The sequence below is a fragment of the Pristiophorus japonicus genome, chromosome 18 (assembly GCF_044704955.1).
Source record: "Pristiophorus japonicus isolate sPriJap1 chromosome 18, sPriJap1.hap1, whole genome shotgun sequence".
NCBI lineage: Eukaryota > Metazoa > Chordata > Chondrichthyes > Pristiophoridae > Pristiophorus > Pristiophorus japonicus.
The window spans coordinates 5,327,380-5,350,470 of NC_091994.1; the positions used below are offsets into that span (position 1 = coordinate 5,327,380).

At 57.6% G+C, this 23,091-nt stretch overlaps 1 protein-coding gene across 1 annotated transcript in view; it reads right to left on the reverse strand.

Moving 5' to 3' along the window:
- The window catches only part of cpamd8 (C3 and PZP like alpha-2-macroglobulin domain containing 8), a 110,137-nt gene that overhangs the window by 52,328 nt on the left and 34,718 nt on the right, over positions 1-23,091 (reverse strand). Inside the window, exons 15-25 of the mRNA XM_070861074.1 lie at positions 21,686-21,850; positions 20,270-20,412; positions 19,210-19,272; positions 14,754-14,985; positions 10,666-10,819; positions 7,992-8,134; positions 6,742-6,793; positions 3,414-3,712; positions 2,695-2,920; positions 2,001-2,177; positions 1,304-1,385 (exon numbers count right to left, since the gene is read on the reverse strand). Coding sequence (XP_070717175.1) covers positions 1,304-1,385; positions 2,001-2,177; positions 2,695-2,920; positions 3,414-3,712; positions 6,742-6,793; positions 7,992-8,134; positions 10,666-10,819; positions 14,754-14,985; positions 19,210-19,272; positions 20,270-20,412; positions 21,686-21,850 — 1,736 coding nt within the window. The remainder of the gene's footprint in view (positions 1-1,303; positions 1,386-2,000; positions 2,178-2,694; positions 2,921-3,413; positions 3,713-6,741; positions 6,794-7,991; positions 8,135-10,665; positions 10,820-14,753; positions 14,986-19,209; positions 19,273-20,269; positions 20,413-21,685; positions 21,851-23,091) is intronic.

The window sequence follows — 23,091 nt, forward strand, 5'->3', positions numbered from 1 at the left end:
CAGCATTGGCGATAGATCTCCAGCGACTTGAGGTGCCTTCTATACATGGCCCATGCCTCTGAGCCGTACAGAAGGGCGGGTATTACTACAGCCCTGTAGACCATGAGCTTGGTGGGAGATTTGAGGGCCTGGTCTTCGAACACTCGTTTCCTCTGGCGGCTGAAGGCTGCACTGGCGTACTGGAGGTGGTGTTGAATCTCCACATCAATGTCTGCTTTTGTTGATAAGAGGCTCCCGAGGTATGGGAAATGGTCCACGTTGTCCAGGGCCGTGCCTTGGATCTTGATGACTGGGGGGCAGTGCTGTGCGGTGAGGACAGGCTGGTGGAGGACCTTTGTCGTACGGATGTTTAGCGTAAGGCCCATGCTTTCGTACGGCTCAGTAAATACATCGACTATGTCCTGGAGTTCAGCCTCAGAATGTGCGCAGACGCAGGCGTCGTCCGTGTACTGTAGCTCGACGACAGGGGTTGTGGTGACCTTGGACCTGGCCTGGAGACGGCGAAGGTTAAACAGCTTCCCACTCGTTCTGTAGTTTAGTATCCCCCTCCCCCCACACTCTCTTCCCCACCCCAACCCCCCACTCCCCCCGTCCTCTCCCCACCCCCGCTTTCTCTCCCCCCCCTCCCTCCACGTCCTGCGCCCTCTTCCCCCTCCCTGTCCCCAACACTCTTCCCCTCCACCCACTCCCCATTTCCGCGTGCTCTCCCCCCTCCCTCCCCAAAACTGGACCACCTCACACTTCGATATTGAAATTCATTTCCCGCCCATTCTGCCAGTTTATTACTGCCTTCCTGTATGTGGTCGCTGTCCTCCCCTGTACTAACCGCACTCCCCAATCCTTTATGTAAATGGTGATCAGTGGTCCCTGTGGAACACCACTGCTCACCTTCCACCAGTTGCATCACTCCGTCCTCAACTTAAACTCATTCTTTCCCAGAAAACCCCTCAAAACTGTGGAACTGCTCAGCCTGCATGGTCTACCCCCGCCACACCCCACCTGCCCCTCCACACCACTCCCCTCCCCTCCCCCCCACGCCTAGGTTTTCATGTTGAGAGTGAGAATGGAAGGGAGAAGGAAAGCGTGCAGGATGGGGCACTGGGAACGGCGGAGAGATTAGAGGAGGAAGCTCGAAAAGTCTACCATCTTTGTGAAGCAGAGAAGATGATGGACGCAAGAAGCTCGACCTGGTGACCTGTGACCCTTGCTCCCTTTCCCAACCCTGTCAATGAGGGAAGGGGAAGTTCATCCCACAATGTTATCGCACTCCTCACATTGATAGAGACTAAATGAATTCACGCACCACATGCTCCCGGAAGAATCCCTCTCACCGAATGCGCTGTACGATCCATCCTCCCGCTTGTACGTTAGCTGACGCTGATATCCTGCAGGGGGAAATTCACAGAAAAATCTGTCCAGAGGTTTGTTTTCCTTCTCGCCCAATTTTTACTTTGACTGCAAAAAATACAACCAAACCGCAACATAGGAGACTGACCAGAATTACCGGGGACGAGGGACTTCAGTGACGGGGAGAGACTGGAGAAGCTGTGGCTGTTCTCCTTGGAGCAGAGAAGGTTAAGGGGAGATTTGATAGAGGTGTTCAAAATCTTGAAGGGTTTTGACAGAGTAAATAAGGAGAAACTGTTCCCACAAAGAACACTGCAACAGTTCTCAAGGGTAACTAGGGATGGACATTTAATACCAGTAACACTCGCAAGAAAAGAATGAAAAACGAAACAATCCCACCCACCCAGGCAGGAAGAACGAGATTCTCCTCACTCTTACAGCGTTGGTCCTTTCCCAACCTGCTCTCCGACATCTGTACCATCCATCGGGGGCCCTGGGCAAAGGCCACATCGATGCCTACCCCATAGGAGGAGATACATTGGCCTGCCGACCCTCTCCGGAGGTCACGGGGCCACGACCCTCGACCCTCTCCGGGGATCCTGCGAAGGGTTCCCGGGAATGTGCCAGCCTGGGGTAACAGGCCAGTGACCCACCTTGTAGCAGGTAGTCTGTGGCCTCACTCTCCACCTCGGTGAACAGTTGCTTCGTCTTCTGCAGGTATTTCAGCACAAAGACATTTGGTGCAAAATGGATCATGTTCTGTTCCCCGCAACCAAATGGCAGGCGCAGGAGATTGTCCAGATTGTTGAGGGTGGGTCCCATCACATCCCCTAACAACAGAGAAAGAGGCGTCAGGATCATTGGTGGGAGAGAGGTTAACAGAGATACACACAGACACACGCACATGTGCACGCACAGATACACAGACACACGCACATGTTCCCAGTGGGGGTTACTGGATAGCGATCAGAAGTCTCACGCATTCTCACTGGCTGATATATAAAATAAATCTCTTACACAACCCTCCACCCCCCCTAGTTTCTACCCCGACCCCGCACCCCCTCCCCGCCCCATAGGTGCCGACCAATATTGGGACCTGGTTCGATGAGGCCCAGCGACTCCCGGTACCTCATCAATGACCCCGATCATAGGACCCTCCTCCCTGCACAAAATATTGTAAGATTGATTCATTATCAAACTTCGAGGAGTTTCGGCTGTTTTGTGACCTGTATCGTCCCACGTGCCCAGAGCGCAGGGCCCAGGGCCCAGGGTCCAGAGCCCGCTCTGGGGAGCCAGAGCCCAGAGTCAGTGCAGCCCATGTTGCGAGCCCAGATCTTCCGCCTGTACCTATCATGGAGGCCGTGGCTCTCTCAGAACCAGGGACCACGTTGTGAGGAACTCCAAGAGTGAAAGCCTCATTGTGGTTCTCGTCAGATTCCTCCTTCCTCCAGATTTTGAACTCTCCCACCGAGCCCCAGCCAGTGGAGAAGCCGATGTAGCCGACCTCCGGGAGCCTGGCGACAGCCCACTCCACAATCAGCGACTCGTTGGATGGCAGCACTCCGTGTCCAACCTGGGAACAACACATGGCAGTCACACTGAGCCCCTCTCCGAGCCTGGGCCAGAGAGCACCCTAAACACAGCGGGCCGACGGAGGGGTGGGGTGGGGGTGGGGGGAAAGAGAGACAGGCATTGTGGGGGGGGGGGGGGCGACAACAGTTGTGGGGGAGGGGGTGACAGGCGTTGGGGGTGGGGGCGACAACAGTTGTGGGGGAGGGGGGGGGCGACAGCAGTTGTGGGGGAGGGGGGGCGACAGCAGTTGTGGGGGAGGGGGGGCGACAGCAGTTGTGGGGGAGGGGGGGGGCGACAGGTGTTTTGGGGGGGGGGGGGGGGGAGATGAAATTGTACTTGTTGACAAATTTCAGCGCGAGGACAAAATGGAAAATGCTCCAGAATTGTAAAGGGGAGAGGGTTTCAGCTCCAAGCGAGCTTAAGGTCAGGTGAAAGGCAAAAGAGCAGGCCAGGCCAACCAGGTCATGTATGTTACCGCGGCAACAATCTCTCACCTGGACGATGCCGGTTTTCCAGCGAATCCAGAAGTTGCGGAACTCGTCCCAGGACAGGATGTGAGGCGTGTTTGCGCTGGCCACTGGCTCTCCCATCTTGCTCACGGCGATCCACGTCCGCGTGTTCTGCCGCCCCCCGATCACAATCTCCATCATTTCCGCCGTGTCCCGCGGGCCCGTCGATAAGGCAAAGTGGGCATCATTGTGCGCCTTCACCGCTACATCAAAGTCCCCCATCCTGGCCGGTTTCTGGATATACTGGTACTCGTACTTGTTGGGCGTGGAGATGTGAATCTTCTCTGAGGGGACAGACAAACACAGCCATTGTGGCCAATTCTGGGCCCCGCACTTTAGGAAGGATGTGAAGGCCTTGGAGAGGGTGCAGAGGGGATTGACCAGAATGGTCCCAGGGATGAGGGGGTTCAGTTACGTGGATAGACTGGAGAGGCTGGGGTTGTTCTCCTCAGTGCAGAGAAGGTTAAGGGGCGATTTAATTGAGGGGTTCAAAATCATGAAGAGTTTTGACAGAGTAATTAAGGAGAAGCTGTTTCCATGGCAGGAGGGTCGGTAACCAGAGGGACACAGACTGACGATAATCGGCGATGGAACCCGAGGGGCAGATGAGGGGAATGTTTTTACGCACCGAGTTGTTATGATCTGGAACACGCTGCCTGAAAGGGCGGTGGGAGCAGATTCAATAGTGAATGGGATATATACTTAAAAAGAAAAAATATGCAGGGCTATGACAGGGTTAATGCTCAGAAAATGTTTCCCCCGGGCTGGGGAGTCGAGAACCAGGGGTCATAGTCTCAGGATAAGGAGTCGGCCATTTAGGACGGAGATGAGGAGCAATTCGTTCACTCAGAGGGTGGTGAATCTTTGGAATTCTCTACCCCAGAGGGCTGTGGAGGCTCAGTCATTGAGTATATTCAAGACAGAGGTCGATAGATTTTGGGGAACTAAGGGAATTTTTAAGGGATGGAGGGGGGGGGTGAGACGTCCGGTGGTTATAAACGGCGCTATAGAAATGCAAGTCTTTCTTTCTAGTCTCTACAGCTCAGTGTCTCCCTACATTTAGCAATCGAATGAGTTGGGGAAAAAAGTGGCTCAACCGTGGCTAACAAGGGAAATTAGTGTTAAATCCAAGGAAGAGGCATATAAATTGGCCAGAAAAAGCAGCAAACCTGAGGACTGGAAGAAATTTAGAATTCAGCAGAGGAGGACAAAGGGTTGAATTAGGAGGGGGAAAATAGAGTATGAGAGGAAGCTTGCTGGGAACATAAAAACTGACTGCAAAATCTTCTATAGATATGTGAAGAGAAAAAGATTAGTGAAGACAACATAGGTCCCTTGCAGTCATAATCAGGTGAATTTATAATGGGGAACAAAGAAATGGCAGACCAATTGAACAAATACTTTGGTTCTGTCTTCACGAAGGAAGACACAAATAACCTTCCGGAAATACTAGGGGACCGAGGGTCTAACGAGAAGGAGGAACTGAGGGAAATCCTTATTCGTCAGGAAATTGTGTTTGGGAAATTGAGGGGATTGAAGGCCGGTAAATCCCCAGGGCCTGATGGTCTGCATCCCAACTTAAGGAAGTGGCTCTAGAAATAGTGGATGCATTGGTGATAATTTTCCAACAGTCTATCAACTCTGGATCAGTTCCTATGGACTGGAGGGTAGCTAATGTAACACCACTTTTTAAAAAAGGAGGGAGAAAACAGGGAATTGTAGACCAGTTAGCCTGACATCAGTTGTGGGGAAAATGTTGGAATCAATTATTAAAAGATGACATAGCAGCGCATTTGGAAAGCAGTGACAGGATCGGTCCAAGTCAGCATGGATTTATGAAAGGGAAATCGTGCTTGACAAATCTTCTGGAATTTTTTGAGGATGTAAATAGTAGAGTGGACAAGGGAGAACCAGTGGATGTGGTGTATTTGGACTTTCAAAAGGCTTTTGACAAGGTCCCACACAAGAGATTGGTGTGCAAAATCAAAGCACATGGTATGGGGGTAATGTATTGACGTGGATAGAGAACTGGTTGGCAGACAGGAAGCAGAGAGTCTGGGATAAAAGGGTCCTTTTCAGAATGGCAGGCAGTGACTTGTGGGATGCCGCAGGGCTCTGTGCTGGGACCCCAGCTATTTACAATATACATCAATGATTTAGATGAAGGAATTGAGAGTAATATCTCCAAGTTTGCAGATGACACTAAGCTGGGTGGCGGTGTGAGCTGTGAAGAGGACGCTAAGAGGCTGCAGGGTGACTTGGACAGGTTAGGTGAGTGGACAAATGCATGGCAGATGCAGTATAATGTGGATAAATATGAGGTTATCCACTTTGGTGGCAAAAACATGAAGGAAGATTATCTGAATGGCGGCAGATTAGGAAAAGGGGAGGTGCAACGAGACCTGGGTGTCATGGTACATCAGTCATTGAAAGTTGGCATGCAGGTACAGCAGGCAAATGGCATGTTGGCCTTCATAGCAAGGGGATTCGAGTATAGGAGCAGGGAGGTCTTACTGCAGTTCTACAGGGCCTTAGTGAGGCCTCACCTGGAATATTGTGTTCAGTTTTGGTCTCCTAATCTGAGGAAGGACATTCTTGCTATTGAGGGAGTGCAGCAAAGGTTCACCAGACTGATTCCCAGGATGGCAGGACTGACATATGAGGAGAGACTGGATCGACTGGGCCTGTATTCACTGGAGTTTAGAAGAATGAAAGGGGATCTCACAGAAACATATAAAATTCTGACGGGACTGGGCAGGTTTGATGCAGGAAGAATGTTCCCGATGTTGGGGAAGTCCAGAACCAGAGGTCACAGTCTTAGGATAAGGGATAAGCCATTTAGGACCGAGATGAGGAGAAACTTCATCACTCAGAGTTGTTAACCTGTGGAATTCTCTACTGCAGAAAGTTGTTGATGCCAGTTCGTTAGATATATTCAAGAGGGAGTTAGATATGGCCCTTACGACTAAAGGGATCAGGGTGTATGGAGAGAAAGCAGGAAAGGGGAACTGAGGTGAATGATCAGCCATGATCTTATTGAATGGTGGTGCAGGCTCGAAGGGCCGAATGGCCTACTCCTGCAACTATTTTCTATGTTTCTATGTAATTAACACAAACGGAGGGAGACTAAATCCAAATAATAATTTGAGAGCAGCAAGAGATTATGGTAAAAAGAATAGGATGAAGTATGTGTGGTGCAGAGATAGAGCGGGAGCGATTCTGTCGCCGGCTGGACGCAGCGCTACATTCATCGCCCCGATACGGTGAAGAGGATTTGCGGCATCGTGCCATTGGTTCCCACGGGTTTACATACCGTTCGGACAGAAGAAAATGCTGTAGGTGTAGTCCCTGGGCAATCCTTCAGGCTGCGGAGGAGAGAGAGAGAGAGAGAGAGGGAGAGAGAGAGAGAGAGAGAGAGGATAAGACAACGATCATAGCATGTGGTCACGTCACCCACCACCCCCCACCCCCACCCCACCCCCCCCCATATGTCCCTCGTGAAAACAGAAAATTAGTAATTTTCTGCTAGTTTCCTCAACAACTTCCTCAACTGTAAATACCCTCTGACCTCAGGATTTGCCCATTTACAACTGGATCTTCTGTCCGTAAATGGACCGAGCATCTTACACACAGCCCCGCTTTCGCAGTAGAGCAGTAAGCTGTACGCTGGATGGTATAACTCCTGTCTTTGTAAAAACAGCATGATGGGGACAATGGGTAACAGTGTGACGGTGAGCATCGCCGGGGGCAATGGGTAACAGTGTGACGGTGAGCATCGCCGGGGACAATGGGTAACAGTGTGACGGTGAGCATCGCCGGGGACAATGGGTAACAGCGTGACGGTGAGCATCGCCGGGGACAATGGGTAACAGTGTGACGGTGAGCATCGCCGGGGGCAATGGGTAACAGCGTGACGTTGAGCATCGCCGGGGACAATGGGTAACAGCGTGACGGTGAGCATCGCCGGGGACAATGGGTAACAGTATGACGGTGAGCATCGCCGGGGGCAGTGGGTAACAGTGTGACGGTGAGCATCGCCGGGGACAATGGGTAACAGCGTGACGGTGAGCATCGCCGGGGGCAATGGGTAACAGTGTGACGGTGAGCATCGCCGGGGACAATGGGCAACAGTATGACGGTGAGCATCGCCGGGGGCAATGGGTAACAGTGTGACAGTGAGCATCGCCGGGGGCAATGGGTAACAGCGTGACGGTGAGCATCGCCGGAGACAATGGGTAACAGTGTGACGGTGAGCATCGCCGGGGACAATGGGTAACAGCGTGACGGTGAGCATCGCCGGGGGCAATGGGTAACAGCGTGACGGTGAGCATCGCCGGAGACAATGGGTAACAGCGTGACGGTGAGCATCGCCGGGGGCAATGGGTAACAGTGTGACGGTGAGCATCGCCGGGGGCAATGGGTAACAGCGTGACGGTGAGCATCGCCGGGGGCAATGGGTAACAGCGTGACGGTGAGCATCGCCGGGGACAATGGGTAACAGTGTGACGGTGAGCATCGCCGGGGGCCACCATTGCTGAGCACGGAATGGGTCGGTTCCCTCACCTCCACCAGCACGCGTCTCTTCACGTAGTCCATGCCGGTTGGGCTCCTCTTGTCCATGTAGCTGTCATCCAAATACTTGCCGTTCTTCAGTGCCTGGAGCCCGCCCTCACAGCAGCTGCTCTCACTGTAAGCAAACGCTTTGGCTGTGAAAATGAAGTAATAGCCCTGTAAACATGTTCCGACACTCGTCATCGCACAACCTGCACAAGAGTCACACACACACACAGCCCACAGTCTCACACACACGCAGCCCACAGTCACACACACACGCAGCCCACAGTCACACACACACGCAGCCCACAGTCACACACACACGCAGCCCACAGTCACACACACACGCAGCCCACAGTCACACACACACGCAGCCCACAGTCACACACACACGCAGCCCACAGTCACACACACACGCAGCCCACAGTCACACACACACGCAGCCCACAGTCACACACACACGCAGCCCACAGTCACACACACACGCAGCCCACAGTCACACACACACGCAGCCCACAGTCACACACACACGCAGCCCACAGTCACACACACACGCAGCCCACAGTCACACACACACGCAGCCCACAGTCACACACACACGCAGCCCACAGTCTCACACACACGCAGCCCACAGTCTCACACACACGCAGCCCACAGTCACACACACACGCAGCCCACAGTCTCACACGCACGCAGCCCACAGTCTCACACGCACGCAGCCCACAGTCACACACGCACGCAGCCCACAGTCACACACGCACGCAGCCCACAGTCTCACACGCACGCAGCCCACAGTCTCACACGCACGCAGCCCACAGTCACACACACACGCAGCCCACAGTCACACACACACGCAGCCCACAGTCACACACACACGCAGCCCACAGTCACACACACACGCAGCCCACAGTCACACACACACACACAGCCCACAGTCACACACACACACAGCCCACAGTCACACACACACACAGCCCACAGTCTCACACACACACAGCCCACAGTCTCACACACACACAGCCCACAGTCTCACACACACACAGCCCACAGTCTCACACACACACAGCCCACAGTCTCACACACACACAGCCCACAGTCTCACACACACACAGCCCACAGTCTCACACACACACAGCCTCACACACACACAGCCCACAGTCTCACACACACACAGCCCACAGTCTCACACACACACAGCCCACAGTCTCACACACACACAGCCCACAGTCTCACACACACACAGCCCACAGTCTCACACACACACAGCCCACAGTCTCACACACACACAGCCCACAGTCTCACACACACACAGCCCACAGTCTCACACACACACAGCCCACAGTCTCACACACACACAGCCCACAGTCTCACACACACACAGCCCACAGTCTCACACACACACAGCCCACAGTCTCACACACACGCAGCCCACAGTCTCACACACACGCAGCCCACAGTCACACACACACGCAGCCCACAGTCACACACACACACGCAGCCCACAGTCACACACACACGCAGCCCACAGTCTCACACACACGCAGCCCACAGTCACACACACACACGCAGCCCACAGTCACACACACACACAGCCCACAGTCTCACACACACACAGCCCACAGTCTCACACACACACAGCCCACAGTCTCACACACACACAGCCCACAGTCTCACACACACACAGCCCACAGTCTCACACACACACAGCCCACAGTCTCACACACACACAGCCCACAGTCTCACACACACACAGCCCACAGTCTCACACACACACAGCCCACAGTCTCACACACACGCAGCCCACAGTCACACAGCCCGCAGTATGGCACAGAAACAGGCCAGTCGGCCCACCTGCTCCGTGCCGAGGTTTATGTTCCACACCAGCCCCTTCCCACCCCTCTTCATCTCATCCCATCAACATATCCTTCTATTCCTTTCTCCCTCTTGTTCTTATCTAACTTCCCCTTAAATTTGCCTCAACCCCTCCCTGTGGCAGCGAGTTCCACATTCTCACCACTCTCTGGGTAAAGAGGTTTCCCGTGAATTCCCTAGTGGGTTTATTAAGAGACCACCTTACATTTATGGCCCATGGTTTTGAACTCCTCCACAAGTGGAAGTATCTTCTCTACATCTAGCCCATCGAACCCCTTCATCATTTTAAAGACCTCTATCAGGTTCCCCTCGGCCTTCTCTTTTCTAGAGTAAAGGGACCCCGTGTGCTCAGCCTTTCCTGCTGGGTACACCCTCTCACTTCTGGTATCATTCTAGTAACTCTGTTTTGCACCTTCTCCAGTGCCCCTATATTCTTTTTATAACATGGAGACCAGGTCATAAGTCTGTGACTTTCATTTTTGTTAATAATCTCTCGTGCAAAGCCTCACCTTAAGCCTCTGGATAGACAATATCCAGAGACTCTCTCCGATCCACCATGGCAGTGACTCAACAGCACCGACCCCAGGACAGATTTGGTCCCCTTTGTAAGGGGACAGTAATAAGCTGACTGCACATCTTCGAGGGTCTCGGCCCCTTCCCCGCTCAGGATGTCCAAGGTGGGCCCTACACCACCATGGAGGAGGGCGTTATGCCTCTTCCCATCCCTCCTCCCCGCGCCCCCCCACAACACACAATTTATCTGGAGCTGTGCGTGGGCGATGACACACAAGGATTTGCAGTTACCCCTCACCTGTGATGTTTGCTGGGCCCAGCTCACTGAAGGACAGGACGATGGAGGTGGGCTTTGCTTCCTTGGAGCCGACACACATCTTTCGAGTTAGGTGTCGCTTCCCCAGGTGGCCAATAAATTTGATTCCTTTCGGAACCGTGATTTTAACGTGAACCTGGAGGAAATGGGGAGTGAGGTCAGCAGTCAGATCAAAGCAGTTTCTACAGGAAACATGCAACTCATTGCAATCTCTACAGGAACAGGAGGAGGCCATTCAGCCCCTCGAACCAGTTACACAGGAACAGGAGGAGGCCTTTCAGTCCCTCGAGCCTGTTACATTAGGAACAGGAGGAGACCATTCAGCCCCTCGAGCCTGTTACACAGGAACAGGAGGCCATTCAGTCCCTCGAACCAGTTACACAGGAACAGGAGGAGGCCTTTCAGCCCCTCGAGCCTGTTACATTAGGAACAGGAGGAGACCATTCAGCCCCTCGAGCCTGTTACACAGGAACAGGAGGCCATTCAGTCCCTCAAACCAGTTACACAGGAACAGGAGGAGACCATTCAGCCCCTCGAGCCTGTTACATTAGGAACAGGAGGAGACCATTCAACTCCTCGAGCCTGTTCCGCCATTACACTGGATCCTGGCTGATCTGTATCTTAACTCCATTTACCCGCCTTTGCTCCAGATCCCTTGATACCCTGACACAACAAAAATCTATCGATCTCAGTCTTGAAAGCTCCAATTGACCCCCAGCATCCAGAGCTTTTTACATAAGAACTTAAAGGAGCAGGAGTTGGCCATTCGGCCCCTTGAGCCTGCTCCCCATAACCCTTTACTCCCTTATTACTCAAAAATCTGTTTATCTCCACCTTAAATATATTCAATGACCCAGCCTTCACAGCTCTCTGGGGCAGAGAATTCCACAGATTCACAACCCTCAGAGAAGAAATTCCTCCTCATCTCAGTTTTAAATGGGCAGCCCCTTATTCTGAGACTATGTTCCCTCGTTTTAGTTTCCCCTATGTGGAAATATCCTCTCTGCATTCACCTTGTCGAGCCCCCTCATTATCTTATACATTTCGATAAGATCACCTCATTCTTCTGAACTCCAATGAATATAGGCCCAACCTACTCAACCTATCTTCATAAATCAACCACCTCATCTCCAGAATCAACTTAGTGAACCTGCTCTGAACAGCCTCCAATGCAAGTATATCCTTCCTTAAATAAGGAGACCAAAACCGTACACAGTACTCCAGGTGTGGCCTCACCAATACCCTCTGTACAGTTGTAGCAGGACTTCTCTGCTTTTATACTCTTTCCCCTTGCAATAAAGGCCAACATTCCATTTGTCTTCCTGATTACTTGCTGTACTAACTTTTTGTGTTTCATGCACAAGGACCCCCAGGTCCTTCTGTACTGCAGCACTTTGCAATTTTTCTCCACTTAAATTATAATTTTCTTTTCTATTTTTTCTGCCGAAGAGGGGAACCTCATATTTTCCCACATTATACTCCATCTGCCAAATTTTTGCCCACTCAGTTAGCCTGTCTATATCCCTTTGCAATTTTTTGGTGTCCTCCACACAACTGGCTTTCCCACCCATCTTTGTATAATCAGCAAACTTGGCTACATTACACTCGCTCGGTTCCTTCATCCAAGTCATTAATATAAATTGTAAATAGTTGAGGCCCCAGCACTGATCCCTGTGGCACCCCAGTAGTCACTGTTCGCCAAGCTGGAAAATTACCCATTTCTGTTTTCTGTTAGTTAGGCAATCCTCTATCCATGCTAATATATTACTGCGAGCCCTGTGAGGGGGAGAGAGTTCCAGAGTTCCACTATCTTTTGTGTGAAGAATTGGAAAATTCTGGGAATACTTTAAAATATGAATCTAAGTGGAATGGAAGAGCAAAGGGATCTGGGAGCACAAATACACAAATCACTGAAAGTAGCGACACGGGTTAACAAGGCCAGAAAAAAGCAAACCCAGCACCAGGGTTTATTTCTAGAGGGATAAATTGAAAAGTAGGGAAATTATGCTAAACCGGTATCGAATCTTGGTTAGACCGCAGAGCACTGCGTACAGTTCTGGTCGCCATTTTATAAAAAGGATATTGAGGCGCTGGAGAGCGTGCAGGGAAGATTTACAAGGACGATGCCAGAAATGTGAGGGATGGGATGAATAGGCTGGGTCTCTTTTCTATTGAAAGGAGAAGGCTGAGGGGTGACCTAGAGGTCTTTAAAATCATGAAAGTGGATACAGAGAGAATGTTTCCACTTGTGGAGGGAGACCAGAACTAGGGGCCATCAATATAAGACAGTCACTAATAAATCTAATGGGGAATTCAGGAGAAACTTCTTTACCCAGAGAGGGGTGAGAATGTGGAACTCGCTGCCACGGAGTGGTTGAAGCGAATAGTATCGATGCATTTAAGGGGAGGCTAGACAAGCAGGAGAAGGGAATAGAGGGTTATGCTGATAGATTTAGATGAGGAAAGACGGGAGGAGGCTCGAGTGGAGCATAAACGCCGGCATGGACTGGTTGGGCCGAATGGCCTGTTTCTGTGCCGTATATCCTGTGTAATCCTGTGTGAAGAAGTGCTTCCCAACACGATTCCTGAACGGCCTGGCTCTAATTTTAAGGTCCTGCCCCTTGTTCTGGACTCCTCCTCCCCCCCCCCCCACCAGAGGGAATAGTTTCTCTCGATCTACTCCATCAACTCCTTTAATCATCTTAAACACCTCGATCAGATCGTCCCTGAATCTTCTACACTCGAGGGAACACAGGCCCAGTCTGTGTAAGCGGCCCTCGGGATTTAACCCTTTCAGTCCCGGTATCACCCTGGGGAACCTGCGCTGCTCCCCCTCCGAGGCCAATATACCCTCCCCGAGGGGCGGGGCCCGGGACTGGACGCAGTTACTGCACACGGGGTCGGAGCAAATGATGCACATTGTCCTCATACTTGTACCGCTGCAGTGCGGATCAAGCCTTCTCCTTCCCCCGGGGTCTCTCAGATACTGCACTCCCTCCCCCCCGGGGTCTCTCAGATACTGCCCTCCCCCCCCCCCCCCGGGGTCTCTCAGATACTGCCCGCCCCCCCACCCCTCCACCCCGGGGTCTCTCAGATACTGCACTTCCCCCCCCCGGGGTCTCTCAGATACTGCCCCCCCCCGGGGTCTCTCAGATACTGCCCCCCCCACCCCTCCACCCCGGGGTCTCTCAGATACTGCCCCCCCCCCCCCACCCCGGGGTCTCTCAGATACTGCAACCCCCCACCCCTCCACCCCGGGATCTCTCAGGTACTGCACCCCCCGGTGTCTCAGATACTGCCCCCCCCCACCCCGGGGTCTCTCAGATACTGCCCTCCCCCCCCCCCCCCCCCCAGGGTCTCTCAGATACTGCAACCCCCCACCCCTCCACCCCAGGGTCTCTCAGATACTGCCCCCCCCCCACCCCGGGGTCTCTCAGATACTGCCCTCCCCCCCCGGGGTCTCTCAGATACTGCAACCCCCCACCCCGGGGTCTCTCAGATACTGCCCCCCCCCCCCCCGGGTCTCTAAAATACTGCCCTCCCCCCCCCCCCCCGGGGTCTCTCAGATACTGCCCCCCCCCCCCCCCGGGTCTCTAAAATACTGCCCCCCCCCCCCCCCCGGGGTCTCTCAGATACTGCCCCCCACCCCACCCCCAGCAGTCTCTCAGATACTGCCCCGTCCGTCCACCTCGGGGTCTCTCAGGTACTGCCCCCCAGCCCTGGGGTGTCTCAGATACTGCCCCCCCTCCCCCACCCCATCGGGAGCTCTCCGACACGGAACCCCCAGCCCCCGGGGTCTCTGCGACACTGACCCCCCCCCCCCCAGCGGTCTCTCAGATACTGCCCCGTCCCTCCACCTCGGGGTCTCTCAGGTACTGCCCCCCAACCCTGGGGTGTCTCAGATAATGATCCCCCGCCCCCCCCCCCCCCCTCAACGCAGGGTCTCAGACACTACAACCTCGCCCCTCCGCACCCCAGGGTCACTCAGATGCTGCCCCTCACCCCACCTCCCCCTCAGGGTCCCTGCGACACTGTCCCCTCCCCCTCTGCCCCCACACATTCGCACATACCTCGGCACAGCTCGGGAGGTAGTTGTATACGGTCAGCGGGATCTTGGTCTGCTCCCCGCGGATCACAAAGTACGGCAGAGTGAAGTCCACAAAGAAAGGTTTGAAGGTGCGCAGCTCGGTGGGCGTGGCGAGAGCGAGGCCACTGTCCTGTGATAGGCTGACTGCCTCGGTTACCCAGGTGGTGATCGAGTCTGGGATCTCCACGTGTAAGCGGGCCTCTCCCGTGGAATCACTGTGGATGGTGGGGTGGGGGTGGGGGCAAAGATAAGGGAGGAGAGGTTACTAATCACCCTCGCTGTTCAGTAACAGAACCGTAAAGCGCCCCTCCACCCCGCCACGGGGTTTCACAGAGCGCGAACGCTAATCCCTCAGGGTGGCTTCAGTTTAACACCTGGCGGTGCTGGATGCCATGGTGCCTGGATATGGGGTAGATTCCTCACTTGCCTCAGGACCACAACCCAGGGTGCCCCCCTCCCTCAACACACCAGGCGATAGCAACACAGCCCCGCGCCAACACCGCCTGTGCAATCGCAACACTGGGGCAGATTCGGAAGAAGATAAACTCAGACTTAATATTTCTTTTGGCTCAAACTGGTAATATTTTAAATTCCCACCTGGGAGCACTTAGCCTCAGTGCCCGGGGCCATGGAATGCAGTAATTGTCGGCATTGGGAGCTTTCCCGGCAATGTGCTAAACGTTTTTGAACAATTTACACAGCCCTGGGAAAAGGGCACAGAGACACAAGCCTCCGCACATCCTGCAGTCTGGGGACGGGCTGCAGCAGGTCTGCTGATAACATTCTCCCAATCTTCGAGCAACACTCTACACGGTGCCCAGATTATCCCAGTCACCAACCCACTGCCCCGTCAGCCAGCCGCTATTTACCACGCAAACCATGCTCTGGTTTAAAGAGGCCGAAATCGCCCCGCGCCCTGATCCGGGGCTGGAAATGTTCGGGCTGGGACTTTTAGCGCCTGGCCCGGAAGTCGGTGAGGGGTTGGCGCGGGGTCAACGCCGATGACATCATTGTTGGGCGTGTGCCAGCCCGGGGTCCAAATCACGTGGTGCAGTGCCACTTACACTTTGCCCCCGAAAACCTCCGGAGCGATTTCCGGGGAGGTGCAAACACCCCCCCCCACCAGGCGAAAAACGTCAGTGCCCCATAGCACCCCCCAGGAGGCACTAACGGGGGACATTCCGGCCCCAAAGTGTTAGGTTGTGGTGTGAGAGTCATGCAGAGCAGGAAGATCCTGGGTTCCCTGCTCCCGACCCCCCCTTCCTCCTCACCCCCACCCCTCCTCAACCCCCACCCTCACCACCCCCCCACCACCTCAACCCCCCCCCCCCCACCCCCTCACCACCCCCCCACCACCACCTCAACCCCCCACCACCACCTCAACTCCCCCCCACCACCTCACCACTCCCCCCCACCACCTCACCACTCCCCCCCACCACCTCACCACTCCCCCCCACCACCTCACCACTCCCCCCCACCACCTCACCACTCCCCCCCACCACCTCACCACTCCCCCCCACCACCTCACCACTCCCCCCCACCACCTCACCACTCCCCCCCACCACCTCCCCACCACCACCTCACCACCCCCCCACCACCACCTCAACTCCCCCCTCCCCCCCACAACCCCCCCCCCACCACCACCTCACCCCCCCCCACCTCCTCACCCCCCCCTCCCCCCCCCCCACCACCTCACCCCCCCCTCCCCCCCCCCACCACCCCTCCCCCCCCCACCACCTCACCCCCCCTCCCCCCCCCACCACCTCACCCCCCCTCCCCCCCACCACCTCACCCCCCCTCCCCCCCCCACCACCTCAACCCCCCCCCCCACCACCTCAACCCCCCCCCCACCACCTCAACCCCCACCCCCCACCACCTCCCCACCACCACCTCAACTCCCCCCTCCCCCCCCACAACCCCCCCCACTCCCCCCACCACCACCCACCTCTCCCCACCTACACACCTCCCCCACCACCTCAACCCCTCCCCCACCTCACCCCCCCCCCCCACCACCTCCCCACCTCACACCACCTCCCCCACCACCTCACCCCCCCCCGCCCCACCACCTCAACCACCCCCCCACCACCTCAACCCCCCCCCCACCACCTCCCCACCACCACCTCACCACCCCCCCACCACCACCTCAACTCCCCCCTCCCCCCCCACAACCCCCCCCCCCACACCACCTCACCCCCCCTCCCCCCCCCACCACCTCACCCCCCCACCACCTCACCCCCCCTCCCCCCCCACCACCTCACCCCCCCTCCCCCCCCCACCACCTCACCCCCCCCACCACCTCAACCCCCCCCCCCCCCACCACCTCAACCCCCCCCCCCCCACCACCTCAACCCCCCCCCCCCACCACCTCAACCCCCCCCCCACCACCTCAACCCCCACCCACCACCACCTCACCACCCCCCCACCACCACCTCAACTCCCCCCTCCCCCCCCACAACCCCCCCCCACCACCACCTCACCCCCCCACCACCTCACCACTCCCCACCACCACCTCAACCCCCCACCCCCCCCCACCACCTCACCCCCCCATCACCTCACCCCCCCCCACCACCACCTCACCCCCCCTCCCCCCCCACCACCTCACCCCCCCACCACCTCAACCCCCCCCGCCCCACCACCTCAACCCCCCCCGCCCCACCACCTCAACCACCCCCCCACCACCTCAACCACCCCCCCACCACCTCAACCCCCCCCCACCACCTCCCCACCACCACCTCACCACCCCCCCACCACCACCTCAACTCCCCCCTCCCCCCCCACAACCCCCCCCCCACCACCACCTCACCCCCCCCCACCACCTCACCCCCCCCCCACCACCCCACCACCTCACCCCCCCTCCCCCCCCCCCCCCACCACCTACCCCCCCTCCCCCCCACCTCACCCCCCCTCCCCCCCCCACCACCTCACCCCCCCACCACCTCAACCCCCCCACCCCCCCACCACCTCAACCCCCCCCCACCACCTCCCCACCACCACCTCACCACCCCCCCACCACCACCTCAACTCCCCCCTCCCCCCCCACAACCCCCCCCCCCACCACCACCTCACCCCCCCCACCACCTCACCCCCCCTCCCCCCCCCCACCACCTCACCCCCCCTCCCCCCCCACCACCTCACCCCACCACCTCAACCCCCCCCCCCCACCACCTCAACCCCCCCCCCACCACCTCACCACCCCCCCACCACCACCTCAACTCCCCCCTCCCCCCCCCACAACCCCCCCCCCACCACCACCTCACCCCCCCTCCCCCCCCACCACCTCACCCCCCCTCCCCCCCCACCACCTCACCCCCCCTCCCCCCCCACCACCTCACCCCCCCTCCCCCCCCACCACCTCACCCCCCCTCCCCCCCCACCACCTCACCCCCCCTCCCCCCCCACCACCTCACCCCACCACCTCAACCCCCCCCCCCACCACCTCAACCCCCCCCCTCCCCCCCCACAACCCCTCCCCCCACCACCTCACCCCCCCCCACCACCTCACCCCCCCTCCCCACCACCTCCCCCCCCCTTCCCCCACCACCACCACCTCACCCCCCCTCACCACCACCTCACCCCCCCTCACCACCACCTCACCCCCCCTCACCCACCTCACCCCCCCCACCACCACCTCACCCCCCCCCACAACCTACCCCCACCCACCACCTACCTCACCCCCCCCACCTCCTCACCCCCCCCACCTCCTCACCACTCACCCCCCCCTCCTCCCCACTCACCCCCCCCCTCCTCCCCACTCACCCCCCCCCTCCTCCCCACTCACCCCCCCCCTCCTCCCCACTCACCCCCCCCCTCCTCCCCACTCACCCCCCCCCTCCTCCCCACTCACCCCCCCCCTCCTCCCCACTCACCCCCCCCCTCCTCCCCACTCACCCCCCCCCTCCTCCCCACTCACCCCCCCCCTCCTCCCCACTCACCCCCCCCCTCCTCCCCACTCACCCCCCCCCTCCTCCCCACTCACCCCCCCCCTCCTCCCCACTCACCCCCCCCCTCCTCCCCACTCACCCCCCCCCTCCTCCCCACTCACCCCCCCCCTCCTCCCCACTCACCCCCCCCCTCCTCCCCACTCACCCCCCCCCTCCTCCCCACTCACCCCCCCCTCCTCCCCACTCACCCCCCCCTCCTCCCCACTCACCCCCCCCTCCTCCCCCCCCCTCACCCCAGCACCCACGCACAGTCCTTGGCCGCGACACTGGGCTGACTCCAGAATAGCCTCTGGTGTAAACAAGGTCAGAACCAGCTGGGATTACAGTCAAACCGTGGGGAGCGACTTTATTTAACAGCCCACTTTACTGGCAGCTGATGGGAACTGAGAATGGGAATCAGTCGCTCCCAATCCAGGCTCCAGTCACCGGGACTGGGATGGGCATATATTCCGCCCCACAGACCCACTCCGCTGCGAGTGCCAATCGCAGTGTCCGTACCTGATGTTGAGACAATGCCAGATCCAGGTTTCCGGAAAAAAAGTCCTTTTCCTCTTCTCGGCTCTGAGCGGAGAGAAAGCAGCGGAGCGTTAGAGCGGAGCGGAACGTCGCGGGAACCCCGCTGGGCCAAGTCATCCCGCAAGATGGAATTCCTCTCAACCACCTTTAGTGTCACCACCCACACACCCCGCGGCATAACCGCCACCCCTCTCCCTCATTGATTGGTTGGACTATGACCTCTGAACTCTCGTCTTATACCTCCTAATCTTGTACTCACAAGGTCGTGGGTTCAAGCACGACTCCAGAGCCTTAAGCACAAAATCTAAGCCGATAATCCCAGCGCCGCACTGCCGGAGGGGCAGTGCTGAGGGACGCCGCACTGCCGGAGGGGCAGTGCTGAGGGAGCGCCGCACTGCCGGAGGGGCAGTGCTGTCGGAGGGGCAGTGCTGAGGGAGCGCCGCACTGTCGGAGGGGCAGTGCTGAGGGAGCGCCGCACTGCCGGAGCGGCAGCGCTGAGGGAGCGCCGCACTGTCGGAGGGGCAGCGCTGAGGGAGCGCCGCACTGTCGGAGGGGCAGCGCTGAGGGAGCGCCGCACTGTCGGAGGGGCAGTGCTGAGGGAGCGCCGCACTGTCGGAGGGGCAGTGCTGAGGGAGCGCCGCACTGCCGGAGGGGCAGTGCTGAGGGAGCGCCGCACTGCCGGAGGGGCAGTGCTGAGGGAGCGCCGCGCTGAAGTCCCTGGAGGCGGACTTGAGCCCAGAACCTTCTGACTCAGAAGCGAGCATGCTGCCCACTGAGCCACGGCTGACACTGACAAATTAGTTCCTTTTCCCAAAGTCCTGCATCTTTTCCTTTTCACGTAAATACCCCTCCCCCACTCGTAACTCCATCACTCTCTGCCCCATGACTTGTTGGGATCACTGGACTGAAGCTCAGTCCCACCAGGAGATGCTTCCAACGCCCACCACCAAGCATTCAACAAGCCGACCCGTAAAAGGGCCGCAGCCGGCTGCAACAAAGAGATCAGCGCCCAGAGTGTGGCAGAGCAGAGGGCTTCTCTTACCTGGGTACCACCCGTGGGTGCAAGGCTGCCACCAGGGTGCCGGAGTGGGGCTGGAACGCCGGCACAGCCTCGTCAGTATACATCCCCCCGTTCTGTCTGTGATTCAGGCTCACTACGTCCGTCATGACCACCAGGCCCGTTTCCTAGGCAACCGAGGAAGCAGAGTCACATCAGATGTCCAGTCTTGGGTAGAATGACTCCCACCGTCCAAATCAGTCCTGGTGGCATTGGTGGGGGGGGGGGGGGGGCGCAAGGCTGAAGCCTTGGGGGTGAGGGGTGAGAGTTCGTGCAGCAAGGCCCTTCCCCACAAACCTCCAACTTGAACTCCATCACCATCCATCCAGGAACTCCCCGCCTGGGGTGCAGGAAAACTGGTGGCGAGGGGTCGGGTGGGGGTGGGAGGGGAGGTGGTGGAAAGAATGGTCAACAGGCAGTACCCGGCTGGAGTACGAACAGATTCAGGCCGTACCCCAGTGAGGGTCAGTGTGTGTGGGAGCTGTACCCCAGTGAGGGTCAGTGTGTGTGGGACCCGTACCCCAGTGAGGGTCAGTGTGTGTGGGACCCGTACCCCAGTGAGGGTCAGTGTGTGGGGGACCCGTACCCCAGTGAGGGTCAGTGTGTGTGGGACCCGTACCCCAGTGAGAGTCAGTGTGTGTGGGACCCGTACCCCAGTGAGGGTCAATGTGTGTGGGACCCGTACCCCAGTGAGGGTCAGTGTGTGTGGGACCCGTACCCCAGTGAGGGTCAGTGTGTGTGGGACCTGTACCCCAGTGAGGGTCAGTGTGTGTGGGAGCTGTACCCCAGTGAGAGTCAGTGTGTGTGGGACCCGTACCCCAGTGAGAGTCAGTGTGTGTGGGACCAGTACCCCAGTGAGGGTCAGTGTGTGTGGGACCCGTACCCCAGTGAGGGTCAGTGTGTGTGGGACCCGTACCCCAGTGAGGGTCAGTGTGTGGGGGACCCGTACCCCAGTGAGGGTCAGTGTGTGTGGGACCCGTACCCCAGTGAGAGTCAGTGTGTGTGGGACCCGTACCCCAGTGAGGGTCAATGTGTGTGGGACCCGTACCCCAGTGAGGGTCAGTGTGTGTGGGACCCGTACCCCAGTGAGGGTCAGTGTGTGTGGGACCTGTACCCCAGTGAGGGTCAGTGTGTGTGGGAGCTGTACCCCAGTGAGGGTCAGTGTGTGTGGGACCCGTACCCCAGTGAGGGTCAGTGTGTGTGGGACCTGCACCCCAGTGAGGGTCAGTGTGTGTGGGAGCTGTACCCCAGTGAGAGTCAGTGTGTGTGGGACCCGTACCCCAGTGAGGGTCAATGTGTGTGGGACCCGTACCCCAGTGTGAGTCGGTGTGGGGGAGCGAGGGGGGGGGGGGAAGGAAGAGAGGGGGAGGGGGATAGGGCAGAGCAAGAGTCGGTGCTTACGCTGAAGGCGAAGTGAGCGTCCTTGGTGATATCCCAGTGCCAGGGGAAGACCGACGATCTCCGCCTCCGTCGCCGTGTCGACAGTCCCGGCCACCAAAAGTGACCGTCCTCCTTCGGAATTCCAAAAGCATCTGAAACATCGTAATCAGCCAACTCCTGGAATATCTGGAGAATGATCGGAGAGTGTTAGCGTAGGGATTCCCACACCGCCACCCCTCCCCCCCCCTCCTCCCCAGGGAGCCGTTAACGTGGGGATACCCCCCGCCCCCCAGGAACCGTTAACGGGGGGATACCCCCCCCTCCCCCAGGAACCGTTAACGTGGGGATACTCCCCCCTCCCCCAGGAACCGTTAACGTGGGGATACTCCCCCGCCCCCCGGGAACCGTTAACGTGGGGATACCCCCCCGCCCCCCAGGAACCGTTAACGGGGGGATACCCCCCCCTCCCCCAGGAACCGTTAATGGGGGGGATACCCCCGGGGGCCCGTTACACAATCCGGGGCCACTGCTGACCCGAGGAATGATGGCAAGCGAGCGAGCGACGCTCTCTGGCAGGGCACGGATCAAAGTATTTCTATCTCCGACCCTCCCACCTGCCATCTCCAGCTGGGAGTCACTGAAGCCCCTCGTCCCTGGTGTTGGGGGGGGGGGGGGGCGAGACAGAGCGAGACCACTCGACACCACATCGGACCATCAAGCCTCGGGAGGGTTTGCTGTGACCACACTGTTGGATCGGAGTTATACTGCGGCTGTTTCGGGGACGAGCTGCCCATCACACACACAGGGCTCACCCTCGCCCCAATGACACTTTGGCTGCGTCAGTGAGTATGTGGGCCAGCTGGAGTGAAGCGCAGACAGAGCTGGGAGGTGCCAGGGATCTCGAGCGACAGTCTGAAAGAGGAGAAAGAGGACCACTCATCCTTATATTATCCCTTTCCCAGTACCGGACACTTTCCCACATACGAACATAATAGGAGGAGTCGGCCATTCGGCCCCTCGAACCTGCTCCGCCATTTAATAAGATCATGGCTGATCTGATCATGGACTCAGCTCCACTTCCCTGTCCACTCCTCATAATCCCTCCCTCCCTTATCGCTCAAAAACCTGTCTATCTCCGCCTTAAATATATTCAATGACCCAGCCTCCATAGCTCTCTAGGGCAGAGAATTCCACAGAATTACAACCCTCAGAGAGAAGAAATTTCTCCTCATCTCAGTTTTAAATGGGCGACCCCTTATTCTGGGATTGTGCCCCCTAGTTCTAGATTGCCCTACGAGTGGAAATATCTTCTCTGCATCCACCTTGTCGAGCCCCCTCATTATCTTATACGTTTCGATAAGATCACCTCTCATTCTTCTGAACTCCAATGAGTAAACGCACAATCTATCAACCTTTCCTCATAAGTC